The following is a 13,080-nucleotide window of genomic DNA, read 5'->3' as shown; positions in this document are numbered from 1 at the left end:
TTCCGTGCCCGGGAGCCAGGCAGCAAAGTCCAGGCATTTGCTCGCCCAGGTTTTATGTGTGAGAATCCTCTCATTTGGTAAAAACAGCCTTTCTGCCTCGGCACGGGTGCCCGCACTGACTTGTCTGCAGGTGCCTGAGCTGGCCACCGGGCACTGAGAGAGCCCGGACGACGTCTGAGCCAAGCTGAGCGGCTTATTCTGGTTCCTTTGATAATTCAGTTCACTTTTCCACGTCGTCTGAACCAAACAGCTTAAGAAAGCTTGTGAAGAGCCTCCCTGGGCTCAGCCCTCAGCCAGCTGGGGCCCACCTCCTGCAGGAAGTCACCTCGTGCACGATTCACGACAAATAGGGATTTCAGGGACTGGCTGCCGTTTAGCCTTAAATGGGGCTCCCTGGGGCCCTGTTACTGTGACTGCGCCTTAAAGATGAAGGACTGCGATGAGAGGCTTTAAATTTGAGAACAGGTTTGCTTTTGCCCTTTTTGATAACTTGCCTTCGTTGTGGTTGAGGACCTTCTTGCTTCTTATTAAGAGTGGAGGGCCAAGCAGAAGCTAACACACCATTGTAAAGCAATTATACTCCAATAAAGATGCTCAAAAAAAAAAAGAGTGGGGGTCGGCCGCTCCTGCCTGAGGATGTTCTCCCTGACATGCCTTCTCCCCTGTCAGGGAGGCTGGACATGCTGGTGGCGTCGGCGGGCACGGGGGGCACCATCACGGGCATCGCCAGGAAGCTGAAGGAGAAGTGCCCTGGATGCCAGGTGAGGGGCTGCGAGGGCGCCACCCTGCCCCGCCCAGGAGAGGTGGGCCTGGACGTGTGCGCGTTTCCCACCTGCGGCCTGAACTGCAGCTGGAGGCTTAACTGTCAGGCTCCTTGGCCTTGGGCCCACAGAGTGGCCTCTGCTTTAGAGCTGGAAGTTCCCATTTCTGACACTTCTGCGTAGACGGCCTTGCACCTTATATTGGTGGGGTATACCTGTGCCTGCCCGGGAGATAAAGGACCCAGCAACCTGGACGCCCAGATGAGCTGGGGGTGGGAGAGTCCATTTGGGTGGCCTCCAAGGGTCATTCCAGAAGCCGAGAGCTCTCAGGTTCAGGTCCTACCGCTGCCCCACCGGGGCTCTGAGAGTAGGGGAGGGGCACCTGAGCCTGGGGAGGGGCTCAGAGAGACCCCCACTGGAGGTGCCGAGCGCACCCTTCCTCTCTGCCCATTTCTCCGCCGTCCAGGAGAGGTCAGTCCTAGCAGCCCCCTCGCCCCAGGCTCCCGCTGTCCCAGGGCGTCTCTTGGGGCTGTCCTGGGGCACCCTGCGCAGGAGGAGCTTTCCAGGACGCCACTTCCCCCAGCCTCGTGCTGCCCCCTTGAGTGCCCTGAGCTGGACGTTTATTTACCTCGTGATCTCCCAGCGCCCGGGCCTGGGTTTGTGGGTTTCGAGCCTCGTGCCCGAGGTCCGGGAACGGGGCCCGCGCCCTGATGACAGCCGGGTGCGTCCAGGTGAGACTTGAGCCCTAAGGCTGCCCACTCTGCAGATCATCGGGGTGGACCCCGAAGGCTCCATCCTCGCAGAGCCCGAGGAGCTGAACCAGACGGAGCAGCTGGCCTACGAGGTGGAAGGGATCGGCTACGACTTCATCCCCACCGTGCTGGACCGGACGGTAGGCGGGGCGGCAGTGACAAGCCCAGCCCTCAGGCCACACCCTTGCCTGGCTGAGCGGGAACAGAGACGCGAGCTCCGCGCTGCACAGGGGGCAGTAGTCTCGGGAGTCATGACGGGGTGACTCGCGGTACTCTACCTGACGAGCGTGTGCCACGGCCCTGTTGGGCAGACACGGAGGCCGTTGGGGGGTGGCGGGTGGCACAGACCGCCCCGGCAGAGGGAGGGAGCTGGGTGGCTGGAGTGGGTAAGCAGGCCGACGTGGGAGAGCTAAGGACCCCAGAGAAGGCTCCTTTTAAGGACCCTAAAGGATGCTTCGGTCGGGGACCTGGACTAGAAGTGTGGCCCTGCAGCGGGGCTGGTGGGTGGCTTTACTGGCCACGTGCACAGTGTGCTGGGCCCGGGGGGAGGGGCTGGGGCGCGATCTAGGTCTGCAGATGAGTCCCGGATCCCAGGCGAGGGGCTGGGCCGCATCCCTGCAGGGTCACGGCCTCCTGGACCGAGGTCCTCTGTGAGGCTGCAACCTGGGCGGTGGTCCCCTCGCCCGCCACACGCCCGCTGCCCAGCGCCCGGCGCTGCCCGGCCTGACCGCCCGCCCTCGGCCCCCCGCAGGTGGTAGACAGGTGGTTCAAGAGCAATGACGAGGATGCCTTCGCCTTCGCCCGCATGCTGATCGCGCAGGAGGGGCTGCTGTGCGGTGAGTGGGGCGCCAGGCGCTCGCCCTCTGCCCGCTGCTGGTCCGGCGCCTGAAGGACACCCTCGCTCTGGGGCTGCCCGGCCCACCTGCACCCCACCTGCTGCAGGGCTTGGAGGTTCTGTGTGAGGGTTTGGTCGTGACACTCGGTGGTAACGAGGAGAATGCGGGTAGACAGAGGGAAGCGGGGGTCCTCCCAGCACCCCGAGCCCGGCCCCTCCCCCGAGGACCCCCCAGAGCGTGTTCGGGCGTGCACACACACTCGCATGCGCACGCGCATCGCACGCCCCCCGCCCCCGGCGGGTCTGACCCCGACCCTCCCGGCAGGCGGCAGTGCCGGCAGTGCCATGTCGGTGGCCGTGAAGGCCGCCCAGGAGCTGAGGGAGGAGCAGCGCTGCGTGGTGATCCTGCCGGACTCTGTGCGCAACTACATGTAAGGAGCACTCCCCCCGGCCCCTCGGCTTCCCGCGCTCCGCCTCCCAAGCGCCTGTGCCGGCCCTGCTCCCCGCCAGGCCTCCCCTGAGGCCCGGCAGCGGGAGGGAGGGAGCGTGGGGGTCTGTGAGGCCGCGGGGGATGAGGAGGAGGACGTAGCCGCCCTAAGAACGCCTCCCCACCCCCGGCTGCAGGGAGCACCGGCTCTGCTGCTTCACTCACACTCCAGCCCCAACCTGGCGAGACCCAGGCTGGGGTCGGTGGCCCGGGGACGGGCTGTGCGATGTCTGCCTGGCGGCCTCCGAGGCCCCTTCGAGTCCGATGGTGCTGAGTATCTGCACACCTGCCCAGGCGGCAGCTTGCAGCCTCCTGCTTCCAATTCCCGTCCTCTGGGCCGACGGCCCCTGTCTGGGGTCACCGGCCGAAAGAGCCAGGGTTGCTGTATGGGAACAAGGGCACAGGGGGCTAGAGACCTCCCCCACGGACCCGCGGGCTTCCTCCCTGGCCCAGGAGTGGCAGGTTACATCCCTCAGGTGAGCTCAGCCGCCCCTGGTGGGCGCCCGTTCCAGCAGAGGGTGAGTCACGTCTGGGTGTCCACTGCCGGGTTGCCCTAAGCATGGCCGTACGCTCACACCACAGAGTGCGTGAGGACGGCCATCTCCCCGTGTGCCGGGCCGGCCTGCTGTGTGTGCACACGCCTGCCTGCGTGTGTTAGAGAGAAATGGCGAGAGTGTGAGTGAATGATCATGTCTCGGGCATACACGTCTAGGCTGGGGGGCTGTGGATCCTCTCTGCTCCCCACTTTGTTGGTCCTTGTCTGCCTTTTTTTTTTTTTTAACATCTTTATTGGAGTATAATTGCTTCACAATGGTGTGTTAGTTTCTGCTGTATACCAAAGTGAATCAGCTATACATATACATATATCCCCATATCTCCTCCCTCTTGCATCTCCCTCCCACCCTCCCTATCCCACCCCTCTAGGTGGTCACAAAGCACCGAGCTGATCTCCCTGTGCTATGCGGCTGCTTCCCGCTAGCTAGCTATTTTACGTTTGGTAGTGTATATATGTCCATGCCACTCTCTCACTTCGTCCCAGCTTACCCTTCCCCCTCCCCGTGTCCTCAAGTCCATTCTCTACATCTGCATCTTTATTCCTGTCCTGCTCCTAGGTTCTTCAGAAACTTTTTTTTTTTTTTTTTAGATTCCGTATATATGTGTTAGCATACAGTATTTGTTTTTCTCTTTCTGACTTACTTCACTCTGTATGACAGACTCTAGGTCCTTCCACCTCACTACAAATAACTCAATTTCGTTTCTTTTTATGGCTGAGTAATATTCCATTGTATATATGTGCCACATCTTCTTTCTCCATTCATCTGTCGATGGACACTTAGGTTGCTTCCATGTCCTGGCCATTGTAAATAGCGCTGCAGTGAAGATTGTGGTACATGACTCTTTTTGAATTATGGTTTTCTCAGGGTGTATGCCCAATAGTGGGATTGCTGGGTCATATGGTAGTTCCGTTTTTAGTTTTTTAAGGCACCTCCATACTGTTCTCCATAGTAGCTGTATCCATTTACATTCCCACCAACAGTGCAAGAGAGTTCCCTTTTCTACACACCCTCTCCAGTATTTGTTGTTTGTAGATTTTTTGATGATGGCCATTCTAACCAGTGTGAGGTGATATTTAATTGTAGTTTTGATTTGCATTTCTCTAATGATTAGTGATGTTGAACCTCCTTTCATGTGTTTGTTGGCAATCTGTATATCTTCTTTGGAGAAATGTCTGTTTAGGTCTTCTGCCCATTTTTGGTTTGGGTTGTTTGTTTTTTTCATATTAAGCTGCATGAGCTGCTTGTATATTTTGGAGATTAATCCTTTGTCAGTTGCTTCGTTTGCAAACATTATCTCCCATTCTGAGGGTTGTCTTTTCGTCTTGTTTTTCGTTTCCTTTGCTGTGCAAAAGCTTTTAAGTTTCATTAGGTCCCATTTGTTTATTTTTGTTTTTATTTCAATTTCTCTAGGAGGTGGGTCAAAAAGCATCTTGCTGTGATTTATGTCATAGAGTGTTCTGCCTATGTTTTCCTCTAAGAGTTTGATAGTGTCTGGCCTTACATTTAGGTCTTTAATCCATTTTGAGTTTATTTTTGTATATGGTGTTAGGGAGTGTTCTAATTTCATTCTTTCACATGTAGCTGTCCAGTTTTCCCATCACCACTTATTGAAGAGGCTGTCTTTTCTCCATTGTATATTCTTGCCTCCTTTATCAAAGATAAGGTGACCATGTGTACGTGGGTTTATCTCTGGGCTTTCTGTCCTGTTCCATTGATCTATATTTCTGTTTTTGTGCCAGTACCATACTGTCTTGATGACTGTAGCTTTGCAGTATAGTCTGAAGTCCGGGAGCCTGATTCCTCCAGCTCCGTTTTTCTTTCTCAGGATTGCTTTGGCTCTTCAGGGTCTTTTGTGTTTCCACACAAATTGTGAAATTTTTTGTTCTAATTCTGTGAAAAATGCCATTGGTAATTTGATAGGGATTGCACAGAATCTGTAGATTGCTTTGGGCAGTATAGTCATTTTCACAATGTTGATTCTTCCAATCCAAGAATATGGTATATCTCTCCATCTGTTTTATCATCCTTAATTTCTTTCATCAGTGGCTTATAGTTTTCTGCATACAGGTCTTCTGTCTCCTTAGGTAGGTTTATTCCTAGGTATTTAATTCTTTTTGTTGCAATGGTAAACGGGAGTGTTTCCTTAATTTCTCTTTCAGATTTTTCATCATTATTGTATAGGAATGCAAGAGATTTCTGTGCATTAATTTTGTATCCTGCTAGTTTACCAAATTCATTAATTAGCGCTAGTAGTTTTCTGGTAGCATCTTTAGGATTCCCTATGTATAGTATCATGTCATCTGTAAACAGTGACAGTTTTACGTCCTCTTTTCTGATTTGGATTCCTTTTCTTTCTTTTTTGTCTCTGATTGCTGTGGCTAAAACTTCCAAAACTATGTTGCATAATAGTGGTGAGAGTGGGGCAACCTTGTCTTGTTCCTGATTTTAGTGGAAATGGTTTCAGTTTTTCACCATTGAGAACGATGTTGGCTGTGGCTTTGTCATATATGGCCTTTATTATGTTGAGGTAAGTTCCCTCTGTGGCTACTTTCTGGAGAGTTTTTATCATATATGGGTGTTGAGTTTTGTCAAAAGCTTTTTCTGCATCTATTGAGATTTTCATATGGTTTTTATCCTTCAATTTGTTAATATGGTGTATCACATGGTTTGATATGCGTATATTGAAGAATACTTCCATTCCTGGGATTAAACCCCACTTGATCATGGTGTATGATCCTTTTAATGTGCTGTTGGATTCTGTTTGCTAGTATTTTGTTGAGGATTTTTGCATCTATGTTCATCAGTGATCTTGGCCTGTAGTTTTCCTTCTTTGTGACATCTTCGTCTGGTTTTGGTATCAGGGTGATGGTGGCCTCGTAGAATGAGTTTGGGAGTGTTCCTCCCTCTGCTATATTTTGGAAGAGTTTGAGAAGGATAGGTGTTAGCTCTTCTCTAAATGTTTGATAGAATTCACCTGTGAAGCCATCTGGTCCTGGGCTTTTGTTTGTTAGAAGATTTTTAATCACAGTTTCAATTTCAGTGCTTGTGATTGGTCTGTTTATATTTTCTATTTCTTCCTGGTTCAGTCTCGGAAGGTTGTGCTTTTCTAAGAATTTGTCCATTTCTTCCAGGTTGTCCATTTTATTGGCATATAGTTGCTTGTAGTAATCTCTCATGATCCTTTGTATTTCATCAATGTCAGTTGTTACTTCTCCTTTTTCATTTCTAATTCTGTTGATTTGAGTCTTCTCCCTTTTTTTCTTGATGAGTCTGGATAATGGTTTAACAATTTTGTTTATCTTCGCAAAGAACCAGCTTTTAGTTTTATTGATTTTTGCTTTCATTTCCTTCATTTCTTTTTCATTTATTTCTGATCTGATCTTTATGATTTCTTTCCTTCTGCTAACTTCGGGGTTTTTTTTGTTCTTCTTTCTCTAATTGCTTTAGGTGTAAGGTTAGGTTGTTTATTTGAGATTTTTCTTGTTTCTTGAGGTAGGATTGTATTGCTATAAATTTCCCCCTTAGAACTGCTTTTGCTGCATCCCATAGGTTTTGGGTCATCGTGTTTTCATTGTCATTTGTTTCTAGGTATTTTTTGATTTCCTCTTTGACTTCTTCAGTGATTTCTTGGTTATTAAGTAGTGTATTGTTTAGCCTCCATGTGTTTGTATTTTTTACAGTGTTTTCCCTGTAGTTGATATCTAGTCTTATAGCATTGTGGTCAGAAAAGATACTTGATACGATTTCAATTTTCTTAAATTTACCAAGGCTTGATTTGTGACCCAAGATATGCTCTATCCTGGAGAATGTTCCATGAACACTTGAGAAGAAAGTGTATTCTGTTGTTTTTGGATGGAATGTCCTATAAATATCGATTAAGTCCATCTTGTTTAATGTAGCATTTAAAGCTTGTGTTTCCTTATTGATTTTCATTTTGGATGATCTGTCCATTGGTGAAAGTGGGGTGTTAAGTCCCCTACTGTGATTGTGTTACTGTTGATTTCCCGTTTTATGGCTGTTAGCATTTGCCTTACGTATTGAGGTGCTCCTGTGTTGGGTGCATAAATATTTACAATTGTTTTATCTTCTTGTTGGATTGATCCCTTGATCATTATGTAGTGTCCTTCTTTGTCTCTTGTAATAGTCTTTATTTCAAAGTCTATTTTGTCTGATATGAGAATTGCTACTCCGGCTTTCTTTTGATTTCCATTTGCATGGAATATCTTTTTCCATCCCCTCACTTTCAGTCTATATGTGTCTGAAGTGGGTCTCTTGTAGACAGCATATATACGGGTCTTGTTTATGGATCCATTCAGCCAGTCTGTGTCTTTTGGTTGGAAAATTTAATCCATTTACATTTAAGGTAATTATCAATATGTATGTTCCTATTACCATTTTCTTATTTGTTTTGGGTTTGTTATTGTAGGTCTTTCCCTTCTCTTGTGTTTCCTGCCTAAAGAAGCTCCTTTAGCATTTGTTGTAAAGCTGGTTTGGTGGTGCTGAATTCTCTTAGCTTTTGCTTGTCTGTAAAGGTTGTAATGTCTCTGTCAAATCTGAATGAGATCCTTGCTGGGTAGAGTAATCTTGGTTGTAGGTTTTTCCCTTTCATCACTTTAAATATGTCCTGCCACTCCCTTCTGGCTTGCAGAGTTTCTGCTGAAAGATCAGCTGTTAACCTTATGGGGATTCCCTTGTATGTTATTTGTTGTTTTTCCCTTGCAGCTTTTAATATTTTTTCTTTGTATTTAATTTTTGATAGTTTGATTCATATGTGTCTTGGTGTGTTTCTCCTTGGATTTATCCTGTATGGGACTCTCTGTACTTCCTGGACTTGACTGACTATTTCCTTTCCCATATTAGGGAAGTTTTCAATTATAATCTCTTCAAATATTTTCTCAATCCCTTTCTTTTTCTCTTCTTCTTCTGGGACCCCTATAATTCGAATGTTGGTGCGTTTAATGTTGTCTCAGAACTCTCTGAGACTGTCCTCCATTCCTTTCATTCTTTTTTCTTTATCCTGCTCTGTGGTAGTTATTTCCAGTATTTTATCTTCCAGGTCACTTATCCATTCTTTTGCCTCAGTTATTCTGCTATTGATCCCTTCTAGAGAATTTTTAATTTCGTTTATTGTGTTGTTCATCACTGTTTGTTTGCTCTTTAGTTCTTCTAGGTCCTTATTAAACATTTCTTGTATTTTCTCCATTCTATTTCCAAGATTTTGGATCATCTTTACTCTCATTACTCTGAATTCTTTTTCAGATAGACTGCCTATTTCCTCTTCATTTGTTTGGTCTGGTGGGTTTTTACCTTGCTCCTTCATCTGCTGCGTATTTCTCTGTCTTCTCATTTTGCTGAACTTACTGTGTTTGGGGTCTCATTTTCGCAGGCTGCAGGTTCGTATTTCCCCCTGTTTTTGGTGTCTGCCCCCAGTGGCTAAGGTTGGTTCAGTGGGTCATGTAGGCTTCCTGGTGGAGGGGACTGGTGCCTGTGTTCTGGTGGATGAGGCTGGATCTTGTCTTTCTGGTGGGCAGGACTGCGTCTGGCGGTGTGTTTTGGGGTGTCTGTTAACTTATGATTTTAGGCAGCCTCTCTGCTAATGGATGGGGTTGTCTTCCTGTGTTGCTAGTTGTTTGGTATGTGGTGTGCAGCACTGAAGCTTGCTGGTCATTGAGTGGAGCTGGGTCTTAGTGTTGAGACGGATATCTCTGGGAGAGCTCCCGCCGATTGATATTACGAAGGGCCGGGAGGCCTCTGATGGACCACTGTTCTGAACTTGGTTCTCCCACCTCAGAGGCTCAGGCCTGACACTCGGCCGGAACACCAAGGCCCTGTCAGCCACATGGCTGGTGAGGGTGAACAACTCTGCTTGCCCTCTGGGCTTCAGTTTCCTCACCCATAAACCGGAGTCACGCTGGGCTTTCAACAGGTCTTCCCTCCAAGCCTGCCCCTCTAGCTCCAGGCCTAAGCTGCTATTTGTCAGGTGCTTTCTCATCTGCCTTTTTAGGGCAGGTCTCTGGCAGACCCCAAGGCCTGGTCTGGTGTCCTCTGACCCCAGGTGGGATGGGGTCCCTCATCCCCCTCTGCCAGAGCAGACATGAGGACAGCCAGGGAAGAGGCCACCCAGGAGCCCTGAGGGGACATGATGGCACAGGATCTGGGACAGAACTGTTACCCACCTGGGTTCTTGGACTCTTTAATCAATAGAAATTAATAAGAGGCAAGACAAGAAATTCAGGCAAGGCTTTATTGGGACTCATTCTGCAGCAGGCGGGAGTGAAAACAAGTAACAGGTTCCCTTGCTCACTCGCTGAGGAGGGGGTGAGCTGGTCCCTTAAGTGGGGTGAGGGTAGGGGTCGGTCCAGGGGTCAGGGCTGGAGGGGTGCCTTAGGTGGTCTGCCCACCCCTTTGTGGTGCTGTGTACATGGGGCATTTGCAGTACCCTGCTTTTGCTTGCAGCAACTCAGAAGTGGCAGTTAGGTTTTTGGTCTTTTTGTATCTTGTTTTATCCTTAATTTGCCCCAACTGTGCATGCATGCTGTTATTTTTAGTCCCTCATAGTTTCTTTGTATCTGTTGCTTGAGAAGATGGTTGTCCAGGTGCGAGCACTGCAGCAAAGGGTCCCAGGTCCCAGCGTACCACAGAACCTTCTGCTGTGCTCTGAGCTCATTCAGCCCTGGTTGACCAGATGCCCCCGTCGACCACAGTTCCCTAGGGGGACTTTCTGGAATCTGGCTCTCAGGCCTCTTCGTGGAGCCTCCAGCCAGCCCCTTTGGGGTCTCTGCTGGGCCGTGGGGTCTGGGGAGGGATGCTGGGCTTTCTGTCTCTGAGAACCTCCGCCCTCAGTGTGGGCAGGGGTGGCGGTGAGACCCTGGTGATTTCTGGCGCCGCAGGTCCAAGTTCCTGAGCGACAGGTGGATGCTGCGGAAGGGCTTCATGAAGGAGGAGGACCTCTTGGTGAAGAATCCGTGGTGAGGACGCCCCTGAGCAGAGACCTCCCCCCGGCCGCTCGCGTGTGGCCGGGACTTGCGCGCCTGGTGCCCAGGGCACGTGTGCTGTCCTGCACCTGGCTGGGCGCCCCGCGGTCTCCCTGTCCTGGACTCGGCCTCCCGGTTCACGGCCTCCCTGCCCCACCCTCTCCCTGCAGGTGGTGGCACCTCCGAGTTCAGGAGCTGAGCCTGTCGGCCCCGCTGACGGTGCTGCCCACCGTCACCTGTGAGCACACCATCGAGATCCTCCGGGAGAAGGGCTTCGACCAGGCGCCCGTGGTGGACGAGTCGGGGTCAGTCTCAGCCTCCGTCCGGAGCTCTGCCCTCTGGGCCCTGCTGGGCGCCTCCAGCCTGTGCCCCCACGCTGCTCTGTGTCGGCGGTGCTGGACGGGGCGGCCCAGTGGACCCCACAGCTGGCCGGCTGGCCTTGGTCACTTTGCACTCAGATGCTCAGAGCATTGGACGGCTGGTCCCTGAGCACCGGCCAGGATGGGGGCTGCTCGTGTTAACCCTTTGGGCTTCAATGCCTGGGTCCCAGCCCACTGCACCCAGCATGTGCACAGGAGGCCGGTGTAGGGTCCTGCCCTGGCTCTGGGCATGTGCCTGACAGTGGAAGGCCGTGACAGACGTGCCCTGGTGACAGTGACCCACCGTCAGGGCTCTCCCGGGACTGTCCCAATTCTAGCACCGAAAGTCCCATGTCCCAGGACACTGGCCAGCTGGTCACCCTTGACACCTGTCAGAATGGAGATGCCCAGAGGGCTCACTGGTTTACCGTTCCCTGCTCTGGACGGTGAGCTCCAAGGGCGGGGTGTTTGGTCACTGCTGGGCTCCTGCCACACAGAGACCCTGGGCAGATAGTGGTTGATTCTAAGAGGAGTTCTGGGTTTGACCCTGAGGGTGGCTGTGCTGGATTCTGCTGTCTTGGCGGGGGGTGGGGTGGCGTGTGGAGAGCGCGGGAGAGGCACCAGTGCTGACTCCTGCCCCGTCCCCGCTTCCCCAGGGTGATCCTGGGGATGGTGACCCTGGGGAACATGCTGTCGTCCCTGCTCGCGGGGAAGGTTCAGCCATCGGACCAAGTTCGAAAAGTCATCTACAAGCAGTTCAAACAGGTACGAGCCCCGCGAGGCCTGAGCAGTCAGTGCTGAGACCAGCTCTGTCCCAGGAGGCGGGGCCGCACGTCCCTCGCCTCGACCCTTGACACCACCCCAGACCCCATCAGACCCCTAAATCGGAGAATTCGCCCCAGCTTCACAAAGCGAGAAGCCCCAGGTGGGGAAAGGCCAGCATTGGTGAAGGCTCACCCACGCCCGTACTTTGGCAATGCCTGTGGTCTCTTGCAAGCCCAGGGACCGTCATCCCAGCCGAGCTGGGCATCTGCCAGCGTGACCATTCCCAGAGCACCGGGCCCTGACTTTGTCCTGTGCACACGTCATTTAAGATCACCTGGCACGCCTAAGTATTTAATAAGAACTAGAACGTTCTGGGGGCTGAGCCGAGGCTGGTCAGACCCCGTGGTCATCCTGAGATGATGGCCACCCTGTGATGGGCCAGGACAGAGCCGACTGTGTCCCCGAGGGTGCCTGGGGTCAGGGCAGCCCCTCTCCCTGGTCTCCTGACATTCCACAACCCCTTTCTCCTCGGACCCCCAGTGAGTGGGAGTGGTGGGTCGCTGGCTGTCTCAAGCTTGAGAGGCTAGCGGGTGGAGCCCAAATCTAGGAATGGATTTGGTTTTCCTTTTTCCCCGCCCCACACGTAGCTGAAATGTCACCAGAATCTGTGTGTTTCTCCCCATATCCACCCCCCTGCCATCGCCTCTAGCGTGGTCCCTGCACGGCCCCTCACTCCTGGCCCTAACTCTCTGCGGCTGGAGAGACCACAGGAGACGTGGGTGGGGTCTTGTCCCTCCCTGCCAAGCCCAGCAGGGAGGGTCCGGGCCCTGCGACCCCCAGCTCCCTCCGCTCCTCCCGTCCTCCTGCCCTGGTTCTCAGACGGGCCGGTCCCTTCCTGCTGCCTTTGCACCAGCTGTCTCTGCTCTCCTGCCCCCCACCCCCCGTCCCCTCCTCTCAGCCTCTCTGATGCCCAGGCCCCAAGCACCTAGCACACAGGGTGTGTTCTTGGAGCACTTATTGCCCCCCAGTCCAGTGGAAGCTCCACGAGGCTATCCTGGCCCCCGTGGCCCCTGAGTGGGGAGCACAGGGCCCGGCGTCACATGCATGTGGGTGGCCAGCCAGGCTGAGCAGGGGCAACCTTTCCGCCCATGCCATTGCCCACCAGCATTTCTGGAAGTTTCTGCCCCTCCTCTTCCCTGCGTTGAGCTGAACATAGCGTGTCCCATTTGATGATTTTGTAATGAACACACACCCGCGAAACCACAGTCGAGAGTGAGCGTATCCATCCCCTCCCCGCCTTCTACCCCGGCTTCCTCTCCCCTCCCCGCACGTCTATCTTGTCCCGTAGACTGTGAGCCCTCCCCAGGCTCGTGCGCATACGCAGCCCCACCGTGTGTACCCTTGTCTGGCTTCTTTCATGCAGCAGAGTGGTTTTTTTTTTATATATAAACTTTTTTATTTTATTTTATTTTATTTTTGGCTGCGTTGGGTCCCCGTTGCCGCGCGCAGGTTTTCTCTAGTTGCGGCGAGCGGGGGCTACTCTTTGTTGCGGTGCGAGGGCTTCTCATTGCGGTGGCTTCTCTTGTTGCA

At 52.2% G+C, this 13,080-nt stretch overlaps 1 protein-coding gene across 4 annotated transcripts in view; it reads left to right on the top strand.

Moving 5' to 3' along the window:
• CBS (cystathionine beta-synthase) overlaps nucleotides 1-13,080 on the top strand; it is a 30,683-nt gene that overhangs the window by 12,430 nt on the left and 5,173 nt on the right. For all 4 annotated transcript variants that reach the window (XM_082460698.1, XM_082460695.1, XM_082460696.1 and 1 more), the window contains exons 8-14: nucleotides 670-761; nucleotides 1,528-1,653; nucleotides 2,265-2,349; nucleotides 2,674-2,779; nucleotides 10,283-10,360; nucleotides 10,537-10,671; nucleotides 11,382-11,490. In XM_082460698.1, the coding sequence (XP_082316824.1) occupies nucleotides 670-761; nucleotides 1,528-1,653; nucleotides 2,265-2,349; nucleotides 2,674-2,779; nucleotides 10,283-10,360; nucleotides 10,537-10,671; nucleotides 11,382-11,490 (731 nt within the window). The remainder of the gene's footprint in view (nucleotides 1-669; nucleotides 762-1,527; nucleotides 1,654-2,264; nucleotides 2,350-2,673; nucleotides 2,780-10,282; nucleotides 10,361-10,536; nucleotides 10,672-11,381; nucleotides 11,491-13,080) is intronic.

Source organism: Balaenoptera physalus (assembly GCF_965194825.1).
Source record: "Balaenoptera physalus genome assembly, chromosome: 4".
In the NCBI taxonomy this organism is placed as follows: domain Eukaryota; kingdom Metazoa; phylum Chordata; class Mammalia; order Artiodactyla; family Balaenopteridae; genus Balaenoptera; species Balaenoptera physalus.
Note: the sequence above shows the minus strand (reverse complement) of the source record. Positions and strands in the feature narration are given on the sequence as shown.